General features: G+C 41.7%; 1 protein-coding gene across 3 annotated transcripts in view; it reads right to left on the bottom strand.

Moving 5' to 3' along the window:
- The window catches only part of LOC121586205 (tyrosine-protein phosphatase non-receptor type 6-like), a 43,692-nt gene that overhangs the window by 7,054 nt on the left and 23,661 nt on the right, over nt 1-12,977 (bottom strand). For all 3 annotated transcript variants that reach the window (XM_041902724.2, XM_041902725.2, XM_041902726.2), the window contains 3 exons: nt 2,281-2,377; nt 2,002-2,081; nt 94-240 (listed from right to left, as the gene is read on the bottom strand). In XM_041902724.2, the coding sequence (XP_041758658.1) occupies nt 94-240; nt 2,002-2,081; nt 2,281-2,377 (324 nt within the window). The remainder of the gene's footprint in view (nt 1-93; nt 241-2,001; nt 2,082-2,280; nt 2,378-12,977) is intronic.

Here is a 12,977-nt window from a genome sequence, read left to right on the forward strand (position 1 = left end):
ATGGGAAGTTTATACTATTTGTTATAATATTGAAATCATACAATGTAAAAGAAAATGCTTTTGAATTTTCAGAAACATTCTTAAGTCACTAACCCGTCCCTTCTCGACCTCCCTGGTTGTCATGACAATGACCCTTGTGTTCTCCTGCCACACCATCTGCCAGAAATCGTTGACAGTTGTTGCAAGGCAGCCCTGACAGGCAATGTACACCTTCTGGTCACAAGGCTCCTGCAGCTTATTCTACAAAGAGATGGAGAAAATTAGTAAAATATGTCAAATATTGTCTACAGTCGTGGTCAAAAGTTTTGAGAATGACACAAATATTAATTTTCACAAAGTCTGCTGCCTCAGTTGTTATGATGGCAATTTGCATATACTCCAGAATGTTATGAAGAGTGATCAGATTAATTGCAATTAATTGCAAAGTCCCTCTTTTCCATGAAAATGAACTTAATCCCCCAAAAACATTTCCACTGCATTTCAGCCCTGCCACAAAAGGACCAGCTGACATCATGTCAGTGATTCTCTCGTTAGCACAGGTGAGAGTGTTGACGAGAACAAGGCTGGAGATCACTCTGTCATGCTGATTGAGTTAGAACAACAGACTGGAAGCTTTAAAAGGAGGGTGATGCTTGAAATCATTGTTCTTCCTCTGTTAACCATGGTTACCTGCAAGGAAACACGTGCTGTCATCATTGCTTTGCACAAAAAGGGCTTCACAGGCAAGGATATTGCTGCTAGTAAGATTGCACCTAAATCAACCATTTATCGGATCAACAAGAACTTAAAGGAGAGAGGTTCAATTGTTGTGAAGAAGGCTTCAGGGCGCCCAAGAAAGTCCAGCAATCGCCAGGACCGTCTCCTAAAGTTGATTCAGCTGCGGGATCGGGGCACCACCAGTGCAGAGCTTGCTCAGGAATGGCAGCAGGCAGGTGTGAGTGCATCTGCACGCACAGTGAGGCGAAGACTTTTGGAGGATGGCCTGGTGTCAAGAAGGGCAGCAAAGAAGACACTTCTCTCCAGGAAAAATATCAGGGACAGACTGATATTCTGCAAAAGGTACAGGGATTGGACTGCTGAGGACTGGGGTAAAGTCATTTTCTCTGATCAATCCCCTTTCCGATTGTTTGGGGCATCTGGAAAACACCTTGTCCGGAGAAGACAAGGTGAGCGCTACCATCAGTCCTGTGTCATGCCAACAGTAAAGCATCCTGAGACCATTCATGTGTGGGGTTGCTTCTCAGCCAAGGGAGTGGGCTCACTCACAATTTTGCCTAAGAACACAGCCATGAATAAAGAATGGTACCAACACATCCTCAGAGAGCAACTTCTCCCAACCACCCAAGAACAGTTTGGTGACGAACAATGCCTTTTCCAGCATGATGGAGCACCTTGCCATAAGGCAAAAGTGATAACTAAGTGGCTCGGGGAACAAAACATTGACATTTTTGGTCCATGGCCAGGAAACTCCCCAGACCCTAATACCATTGAGAACTTGTGGTCAATCCTCAAGAGGCGGGTGGACAAACAAAACCCCACAAATTCTGAGAAACTCCAAGCATTGATTATCCAAGAATGGGCTGCCATCAGTCAGGATGTGGCCCAGAAGTTAATTGACAGCATGCCAGGGCGGATTGCAGAGGTCTTGAAAAAGAAGGGTCAACACTGCAAATATGGACTCTTTGCATAAACTTAATGTAATTGTCCATAAAAGCCTTTGACACTTTTGGAATGCTTGTAATTATACTTCAGTATACCATAGTAACATCTGACAAAAATATCTAAAAACACTGAAGCAGCAAACTTTGTGAAGACCAATACTTGTGTCATTCTCAAGACTTTTGACCACGACTGTACATGGATACAAAGCCCATTGCAATTATAGTCTTTGATCATATTAATTCAAACATATTCATGTTTAGACTTGTTATGGATTCATAACAATTGTTTATCATTTGGAGTGTGATGTTGAGACTACACGGTGACATAACATGTACTTACTGTCAGATAATTGCCATTGATGTAATCTGAGCCAATGATATTGGGGTCTCTAGATGACAGAATGACCCTGGTCTCATCAACTGGGAGGAGAATAGGATGAGTGTAGAGATGGAAGGATGAGAGAGAGAGAGAGAGAGAGAGAGAGAGAGAGAGAGAGAGAGAGAGAGAGATGGGGGGGGATATATCAGACAGAGAGAATATAAATGGTAGAGAAAATTGAAAGAAAATGGGTAAAAAGATAACGATATATCATTGCACTTTAGAAGGAGATGATCTTACAGGGAAGGATATTCTTATATCGGTTTTTGCTTTTGTTTTCTGGTCTCATCCCTTCTTCTCTGCTCTTCTTCACCTTCGTCTCCTGCTTTTGAAGGGCCTGGAGAGAACAAGAAAGAGAGAGAAGGAGAGAGAGAAGGAGAGAGAGAGAAAGATAGACACTGTAAGCTCAATGCAATTTTTAAAACATCAACAGCATTCAATAACTTAACCAACAGTATAGAGGGGCCTTTAAATGGGCCACTTCTTGAAAAGAAAAATACCCTCAATCAAACAGCCATTTCTCAACCATTTTTAAGGGACACCTTAAAGCTAATCTCTAATGACAAATGTTTCCCTTGTTCCACAGTACTGCCACAGACTAGAGCAGGGTTCCCAAACGTTTTCACTCTGGGCCTTCCAGCATTGGGGAACATCCCAGGCCCCCCCTCTGCGCGCACACCACGTCTATTTCTATGGGCACAAGCACTGTTCATGACACAAACTGTTCAAACCTATCTTGTTGGTGGAGATAATTTTGCAGGTTTAAAGCTTATTTCCTGCAATTCTACACATTTTGTCATGTGGTGCAAAGAAAATGTAGCAGTTTTAAAGCACATTTTCTTGCAATTCTATACATTTTGCCATGTCTACTGTGTATTTATGTGATATTTGAGTGACAAAAAAATTACAACAATATCTATGGGCTAAAAAACCTAAATAAAAAAAACATTAGCTGACATGGGCTAGTTGATCTGGACATTTCTGACAAGTTATAAATAGCTATCTAAGGTATGCAATGACTAACACGACAAGAGGAACTGTTGATGCGCTACTCAATTTCGAAATTGCAACTTGTACATTCTACTACTACAACTTTCAAGAGTACGTTTAAAGCCGGTCTGAGTTCCTTTAAAAAAAAAACTATGCCGAACCCACAGTTTGGGAAACACTGGACTAGAGGAAATCGTTTTTCCCCATGGAGCTCTTGAAACTACAGGGAATAAAGTCGGTAGAGCTCCCTCTGGTGGAGTACTAGAGGGTGTCTAATGCGGCTGAAATAATTCCATATAGACATCTGGGGACAGGGGCTATACAGTTTAGTGGATAAGCCCCATCTTGATCGGCGTGACTCTCAGGTGTTTTCACCTTGAGCCATTTCAGGTCATCAAAGTGAGAGTGATGAGCACAGGATGGGAGTTTGAGAATAATCCTGACTACAGGATAGGAGCTTGAGAGAAATCCTGACTACAGAATGGGAGCTTGAGAGTTATCCTGACTACATGATGGGAGCTTGGGTGTGATCCTAACTACAGGATAGGAGCTTGAGAGTAATCCTGACTACAGGATAGGAGCTTGAGAGTAATCCTGACTACAGAATGGGAGCTTGAGAGTAATCCTGACTACAGGATGGGAACTTGAAGTAATCCTGACTGATTATGAGAGGTCTAATTCTTGATGCCCTAGGGAGAACTACCAAACCAAGAGGTGATGTATATTCTTTAATAAATTAAAAGATTGAACTGGGTTAATCACGAACATTGAGTTAGAATTGTTTGTTACTGGGCTAGGAATTTTATTGGGGCATTTCACTGTGTGTGTGGGGGAGTAGAGAGAAACTGCCCTAGGGTCAAGGTGCTTGCTCTTACTTGAATCCATGGCTGCCTTTTGTCTCTCTTCAAACACAGTGAAGGGAGCGGCACCAGGGTTGAATAGAGTTTGGGCTAGACCTTTGTCTCCTTGGTATCTTCTTGATTGATTACAGCTTGAGGGGGTGAGGTACAGGGGAGCGGATGATTGGTTGGAGTAATAGTTCAGCCGTCCTCAGTGACAAAGGAAGTGGGCGGAGCAATAAAAGAGCGGGAAAACAGAAGAGGACTATATAAGATGAAGAGGGATCTTAAGAAGGGTGTGCCCCTCTGCAGATGGGTATCGGCTTTGTTGAGAACTTTAATAAAGTCATTTCTTGATGCAACAAAAACTCTGTAAGACCTTATTTGTAATAAAGTATGGTGGTTATTTTCCACAACATAATTGGTGACCCTGACGTGATTGGTTATAGAGATCCTTGAGTGCTTTGCCATCGGAGGAGGTTTTGAACGACTCACACAGACTCAGTGGCCGCTGTTTAAAAGGTACGCTATTTTCTTACTTAAACTGTGTGTTTCGATCAGGCTGAATCTGAGGGTGGGGTACACAGAAGGGTTCTCTCCAAAATAAGGACCAAATTTAGCATAAGTACATAGTTTTTGGTTGGAATGAGAAATAAGCATGCATGCAATGTGATTATAGATAAGGTAAATAAGACAAGCAGGCTAGTAGACAAGGTGTGTGTCCTGATTAAAAGGAAATCAGAAGGAGTGTGTGTGTCCTGATTAAAAGGAAATCAGAAGGTGTGTGTGTGTGTGTGTGTGTGTCTTTTCTCGGAGGGGTAGGACAAATCCAGTTGGAGGAACAGGTTATGTGTACGGGTGTCTAGGTTGTTAAAGTGATGTTCCGCTGGGACTGAATTAGGGGAAATTAACATGTGGCGATAAAGAATCATTAGAAATACGAATGCGGTGGATATTAATAATATTGACATATGATGTATGTTATGTGTGGGTAATTGATTAATGGAGAGTGGATAAAAGTGGAATAATATATAAGTGCTGGCTTGAGCGCCCAAACACGTAGACGTATGTGGGGGGTGAGAGACAGTGCATAGAGCGTGTGGGAGAAAAGGTTTGAAGCATTATAATAGTTATCTATCATTCCAGAAGCAGAGGTGATATAGTCAAGGAATGTTTGTATATTAGGGGGGAAATATAATTAATTTGGTTAAGTCGTTAGATCTGTTTTCAAATCAGTAAATGTGGGTTTGACTCGTTTGCTGCTAAGGTATTTACGTTGAGCGTGTGAGATCTGTGTCCTTCAAAGCTATTTTGTGATAAATGTGGTATGTGCAAGATACTACAAATACAGACCATTTAGAATTGGAATAACGGAGGATTTACTTGTCATTCAGATAAAGCATAGATTCTGCATTAGATTTTCAAATTACGTTTATGGGTTGCTTAGATTGATAGAACAGTCAATGTTCATTTTGTGTTATAAGACTGAACGATTTAGCAGCTGGCTGATTTCAAATTGAACGACTCCGGTACTCAACCGGAATAGGAGACGGATAACAAAGGAGAATAATTTATGGCTCTGGTTCGAGGGTAAAATAGAGACAGTCCAGCGAATTGGATTGAGCTGTAAGATTTCAAGTAGAGGTCTAAATACTTGACTGGAAGACAGTTCTTTGACAAATAAATTCTAATTGTTATTACTTTATTCGATAGGTTGCTTAACACAAGTGATGTATGCAAATAGTTGGTGAATTCTAGAACAATAATTTATTTTCGTTACGGGGACCAGGGGATGCAAGTAGCTTTGGCTAATGTGCTGAGGGAATAGCACCAACTTATAGTGGGTTGTAGATTTGTTAAATAAACAAACATATATTTTAAACTAAAGTAATGCAATAGGCTACAATTATAACATTATCAGAAAAAGGCACAATTTAATGCGAAATAGTTATTACAAGTGTCATTGATCCAGTAATGATAGAAGGATAGTAAAGGAAAGGCAACAGGACTGATTTACCTTACACCCTAATATAGACACTGAACCACACAATAAGTAGAGATGGTAGGAACACCAGTAGCAATCATGAAGAGAAGGTTCCCAAAAAATAGTAATATTGGTAATATCTCTGACAAATGGGAAAAAAGGACCAGGAAAATAGTAACTAAATGGCCAAAGGAGGGAACATTTTGGTGTAAGAATGGATAAGATAAGGGAACAAAGAATAACAAGAAAATTAGAAGAGAGAGAGAGGGAGTGAACCAAAAAAGGCTGTCTTAACTACACCACCACCATACACAGAAGGGGGGCAGTATTCACAGGCTACAGGTGTAGTCTCAATAACAGGGAATATAGAGATAGAAGAGGAAGAAAAGGGGAAACAACAGGTTTCCACGCCTAAAAGAGGAGATAAATCACATTTAGATATAGACTGCTATGGAGGACTGAGGGACATGTTAACAGAGCTAGAAAATTATGGGATAGATGAACAAGAGTATGATGGGCAAAGAGATGGGGGGAATACAAATGATGAGGAAGGTGAAGAACTTAGACAGTATGCTGACTCTGATCAAGAACAGAGTGAGACATAGGGACGACTATCAGAGCAAGGAGCCACGGGAGGCAAACCTAAAAAAATGTCAAAAATGTCTATAGTAACAGAATTAGGTAAGGCACTATACGCTCATCTGGAAAAAGCAAATTTAAGAAACAGAAGGACAATAAAAAAGCCAGAAAAATATGGAGCTCAATGTCCCATTTTGGTAAAGGGGACACAGGTTCATTATGTGCCTTGGGGAACGCAGGACCTGGAAGGTCTGGTGACTAGACTGCCTAACCTGCACGAAGGAGCAGGAAAATGGATTAGAACATTTGAAGAACAAACGATGGGGAAGCTACTGGCGGTGGGAGACTTGAAAGCATTGCTGGCCAGGGTGGTGGGAGTGGCCAAAATGGAGAACTTGATGCAGGCGGATGGCCTCATACTGGTGGTGCGGAGAACGATACTGGATAGAGTGGCCTTTGAAAATTATAGGCCAGGACTGTGGCACACTCTGAGAATTGAGTATCCAGCCAAAATAGACCCTAAAGCACTAAGAGGGGAGCCATTGAGGGATAAAGAAAACCCGGCAGGTTATCTGGAGGACCAGCTCAAGAGGTGGCGACAAGAAACAGAAAGGGATCCGGAGGGGGATCCACTGATGACAACACTGTTTAGGACATCACTGATGGAGGCAATGCCAACGCCTGTCAGAAGCAGACTAGGAGATGTGGTGGGACTAACGTCAAAGTCACACAAAGAGTTCTGCGACCATGTTATTCACGCAGTGGAGAAATACAGGAAGGACGAACATAAACTGACAGATCAAGGGAGAGACATTCAAAGAAAACTGACACAGATGCAGCTGGAAGAGCTGACAAGAAAGGACAAAAAGAGAACACAAGCTCCAATGATTACTCTGGTCCCGACGGAGGAGGGTGGCATGGCACCTGTCATCCAGGGAGGTCAAGAACCACTGCCTCAGCAGCAAGGCCAAAGAGCTCCTGCCTTACCAGTAGTGAATGTGTATACACACCAATCCCCTGGGCAGTGGCAAAACAAGAATAATGAAAATAGACCCAAGAATCAATGGTACCAACCACAGCATCAAACACACCAGAGTGGTGGACCAAGAAGACCAGGTGTCTGCTGGAGGTACAATCAATTAGGACATGTGAGAAGGGATTGTCCTACCAACCCATGGCTGCCTAGGCAACCACAACAGGAAAATTGGCAAAGAAATGGAACCAGCTAAGATGAATGGCAGCAGTCTTAGAACTCATGGGGAGGACCACAACAGGGTAGCTAGAGAAGCATTTATTTTGGACTAGGGGACAGGACTAACTTTTTGTAGGTTCTGGATTGATTACACAACAATTTATATTTATACTAAAATCAAGGCAGCAGATTGAAATGATTAGAATACTGGAAAGTGGTTATGGGTTTGTTATGATATAGGTGTATTCCACTTAATGAAACATTAAAATGTCTGAGGTGTCTTGATTGGGAGTCTTTTTTCACGGATTGATGGAAATCCCCTACAGTATGAATGATGAGGGAGATGTAGGAGACCACGTCTCAAACAACATTTTAATAGATACTTGGGATCAAATATCACTGATTCCTTACACTGAGGAATTGACTGTATTTGTGAGAAGGAGAAGTATTACATTCAGTGGGGTTAAAGAATCCTTCCGAGGGTCAAAGATAATGGATTCTGAAAGGTGAAATGTAAATTGACAGTATGTATGGGTGACAGCGCGAATGAGGGTTACAAATAGTCAAATGGTGTATCATGCTGCATTTAAACAATCACTAGAGGGGTTGAATTTGTGTGTTATGGATTGTAGTAAAGTGTTATGGGTGTCGAATGACGATGACGCTAATGGGAGAAACCATCATCACATTAGTAAATTATTTTATAAGAGGGGGGCCACAGGGCATGTGGGAAAGTGCAACCAACGAGGCAAGAGATAGCATATTTGAGTTTTCGACGTCACAAAGCATGTTGGGGGTGATTGAGTAGTAGCAGTGCGGCTAGGGAAAAGCCTAGGGGTTTAAATCTTATGGGATTTTATTTTGTTTTATGTGCGCTGGATTGTGGAATTCACCGGAGGAGGGAGCAGTCACAAGTGATGTTCTTGAGGGTTGTCTGAAAGGAGGGATCAGGAGATGTGGCAAGAGAGTGAGAATTTCGAATTTAGATTGTGTGGACTGATTAAGAGGTATCAAAATGGAAACTAACTAAATGTTTACTCCCCAGTGATTCTCTTTTCTTTGAAATATTTGCTGAGATTATAAATAAGGCCTGGCCATTTTTTGTTTGTTTATTGTTTTACTATATGGTGTTCAAATTACCACAAATAAACCACTTAGTATGAAATGTTAGCTGTATAGGATTTTTTATTTGGGTTTTGGGTTTTTTCACAGGATGGAAGTGAAATATCTTAAAGGGGCAAACACATGTAATTTGGGCTTTAATTTACTGACGGATAAGTAAATACGTGTGATTTATTTTGAAAAGAGCTGTACTAAAGACATACTGTACACTTGGGATACAACATTTATGAAATGTTTTGACGGTTGTTAATGAGTAGTATACTATTTGATGGAACAATTAATTGAATGATTTCAATGACCTCTGCAATCTATCCTGGCTTTATAGTGTGATCTGATCATCCACACTATAAATCTTGGAGGCATGCTTAATTAGGGGTTCATTAGAATAAGACATTGTAAAGAAGTATATCATTTGGCATTAATCCTATATATCATCCCAAACAGGACAAATATGAAGTGGGAGAGTTAGTCTTGAAGGAGAGATATCCTTGAATAACGAATGCAATTGGGTTAAGATATCATCAAGGGTTGTCATTTTAAGTTCAGTTATTATTTTTGGTTTAACAAGCAATGTTGTTGTTTTGTTTTTTGAACACATGAATCACGATGTGATGCATGTGTCCAAAGGGGGGAAGGTGTTAACGATTTTGATTTTGGGTTTACAGGGGTTTTAAAGGTGTTTTAATGATTTTTGGGCTTACAGGAGTTTTAATGGTTTTTAATGGTTTTAATATTTTTAATGTTTTTGTGGTAAGATATGCAAATTGTATTAAGGATATGAGCAGTAGTAATAATGTGTTATGGGTTAGGTTAAATATTTTTTGTTTTTGTGATAGGAGGCAGGGTGTAGAGGTCTGTCTATGAATTGAGGGGACTACAACGAGCTGGAAGGAGGTGCGCTTCATAATCTCAAGGCTTCTCCTGACGGTTGAGAGGACGTAAGTAGAATACTGTGTCTCATCTAACCCAACAATGTTCTTAAGATTTTTTTCCCATGGGTGAAGGGAACTCTGCCCTACAGAGTAGGAGAATCTGAGTGTTTTCTGCGCCCTGGAGACTATGTGATGGTAAAAGACTACGGAAGAAAGAGTTTGAAAGACCCTATGTGGAGGGGCCTGTACCAGGTGTTGTTGGCTACCTCAATGATGGTAAAAGTGGCGGAGACAGATACTTAGGTCCATGTTTCCCACTATAGGAGTGTTCCAACCCCAGCCATTGGGTAGCATTGTTGTCTTTTGTGTGTGTCTGTGCTTGTGTGTCCTTGCAGCAGTAACTCAGAGCTTCCTTATGGGTAGGCTGGTAGAAGGACACTCTTCGCAGACCGATGTCGATAGATTGAGAGGGACTCTGGCTTATCCGGAGACCCTAGTGACGGGAGAAGGTTAACAGCTAAAGTGACCATACATCATCGTCCCGGTTACACCAACGGCGGTACGGAAAGAGGGGAGCGCGATCGGGTATCATCTAAACCATTGTACCAGAGTGAGGGAACTGATGACTAAGAGACCGCTGAGAGATTCCAGACCTCCAAGAGATTCCAGACCTCCAAGACATTCCAGACCGCCGAGAGATTCCAGACCTCCAAGACATTCCAGACCGCCGAGAGATTCCAGACCTCCAAGACCTTCGAGACCACCGAGAGATTCCAGAACTCCAAGATGAACCAGATATCCCCATCATTGATTTCTCTGCCCTTGACTAATTTCCCTGAGGATGAGGGGAATGGCATACTGACAATAGTAAAGAGCAAAATAATAAGGCAGAGAAGGGAAGCAGATAAGATTCAAATGCATATTCCTGCACAGGCAGGAAGCATAACTAAAATACAGAAACATTGTAAAGTGGTTATCCCACTGGCTATAAGGTGAATGCACCTATTTGTAAGTCGCTCTGGATAAGAGCGTCTGCTAAATGATGTAAATGTAATTTAAATGGCTGGGCCACTCAAGGACATTCAGAGTCCCGAAGCCACTCAGGCGTTGTCTTGGCTGTGTGCTTAGGGTCATTGTCCTGTTGGAAGGTGAACCTTCGCCCCAGTCTGAGGTCCTGAGTGCTCTGGAGCAGGTTTTCATCAAAGATCTCTCTGTTTTTTGCTCTGTTCATCTTTCCCTCGATCCTGACTAGTCTCCCAGTCTCTGCCACTGAAAAACATCCCCACAGCATGATGCTGCCACCACCATGCTTCACCGTATGGATGGTGCCAGGTTTCCTCCAGACGTGACGCTTAGCATTCAGGCCAAAGAGTTCAATCTTGTTTTCATCAGACTAGAGAATCTTGTTTCTCATGGTCTGAGAGTCTTTAGGTGCCTTTTGGCAAACTTCAAGCGGGCTGTCATGTGCATTTTACTGAGGAGTGGCTTCCGTCTGGCCACTCTACCATAAAGGCCTGATTGGTGGAGTGCTGCAGAGATGGTTGTCCTTCTGGAAGGTTCTCATATCTCCACAGAGGAACTCTGGAGCTCTGTCAGTGTGACCATCGGGTTCTTGGTCACCTCCCTGACCAAGGCCCTTCACCCCCGATTGTTCAATTTGGCCAGGCGACCAGTTCTAAGAAGAGTCTTGGTGGTTCCAAACTACATCTATTTAAGAATGATGGAGGCCACTGTGTTCTTGGGGACCTTCAATGCTGCAGACATTTTTTGGTACCCTTCCCCAGATCTGTGCCTCGACACAATCCTGTCTCGGAGCTCTATGGACAATTACTTCAACCTCATGGCTTGATTTTTGCTTTGACATGCACTGTCAACTGTGGGACCTTATATAGACAGGTGTGTGCATTTCCAAATCATGTCCAATCAATTTAATTTACCACAGGTGGACTCCAATGAAGTTGTAGAAACATCTCAAGGATGATCAATGGAAACAGGATGCACCTTGAGCTCAATTTCGAGTCTCATAGCAAAGGCCTCCCACTCCTCTTTCTATTCTGGTTAGAGCCAGTTTGCGCTGTTCTGTTAAGGGAGTAGTACACAGCGTTGTATGAGACCTTCAGTTTCTTGGCAATTTCTCGCATGGAATAGCCTTCATTTCTCAGAACAAGAATAGACTGACGAGTTTCAGAAGAAAGTCATTTGTTTCTGGCCATTTTGATCCTGTAATCGAACCCACAATTGCTGATGCTCCAGATACTGTACTCAACTAGTCTCAAAAGGCCAGTTTTATTGCTTCTTTAATTAGCACAACAGTTTTCAGCTGTGCTAACATAATTGCAAAAGGGTTTTCTAATTATCAATTAGCCTTTTAAAACGATAAACTTGGATTAGCAAACACAACGTGCCATTGGAACACAGGACTGACGGTTGCTGATAATGGGCCTCTGTACGCCTTTGTAGATATTCCATTAAAAATCAGCTGTTTCCAGCCATTTACAACATTAACAATGTCTACACTGTATTTCTGATCAATTTGATGTTATTTTAATGGGAAAAAATATATATTTTCTTTCAAAACAAGGACATTTCTAAGTGACCCCAAACTTTTGAACGGTAGTTTATGTAAATAACGTATTTCTGTTATTTTATTTTTAATAAATTAGCAAACATTTCTAAAAACCTGTTTCGCTTTGTTGAGGAAAAAAATGAATTTAATCCATTTTAGAATAAGGCTGTAACGTAACAAAATGTGGAAAAAGTCAAGGGGTCTGAATACTTTTCGAATGCACTGTATATCTTGTGTTCATCTCAATGTACACATTAGGGGATAGACGTACTGCTTATAGCTAGTCCAGCTATACTGTAGCGCCTTACAACCTGTCCTGACCCCTGGTGGGAGCTGCTGCTAGTGCTAATCCAGTCCCCTGGTTATGAGGGGACTTTCAGTGAGGTTCCTAATCAGCAGCATCAGCCCCTCTCATCCTGCCTGTTAGCCTGTGTCAGCTCAGGTGAACTCTAATTGGTCTACAGGATTGGGGTTACACATACATCCAGTGTTTACTATTTCACTGGACTAGAACAAAGCCTGCATGTGCACACCAGGACCAGTGTAACCTAACCCCTGGCCTAACCTCACAGACTTGAGGGAAGGGGTTGACTGTAAAAATCCCAAACATAAAGACACTCAACCCAGCTGTGACAACTCAAACTCTTTTCAGCAATACCTTCAGGAGAATGAGTTAATGTTTAAAGACATGGAAACCCCCATTCCCAGTATTTGTGGAATACCGACATACTACATTACTATGAATACATTCATGAATGCTCTATAAATATGTCATGTTTATTATATGATCATG

The sequence above is a fragment of the Coregonus clupeaformis genome, chromosome 29, assembly GCF_020615455.1.
Source record: "Coregonus clupeaformis isolate EN_2021a chromosome 29, ASM2061545v1, whole genome shotgun sequence".
In the NCBI taxonomy this organism is placed as follows: Eukaryota; Metazoa; Chordata; class Actinopteri; order Salmoniformes; family Salmonidae; genus Coregonus; species Coregonus clupeaformis.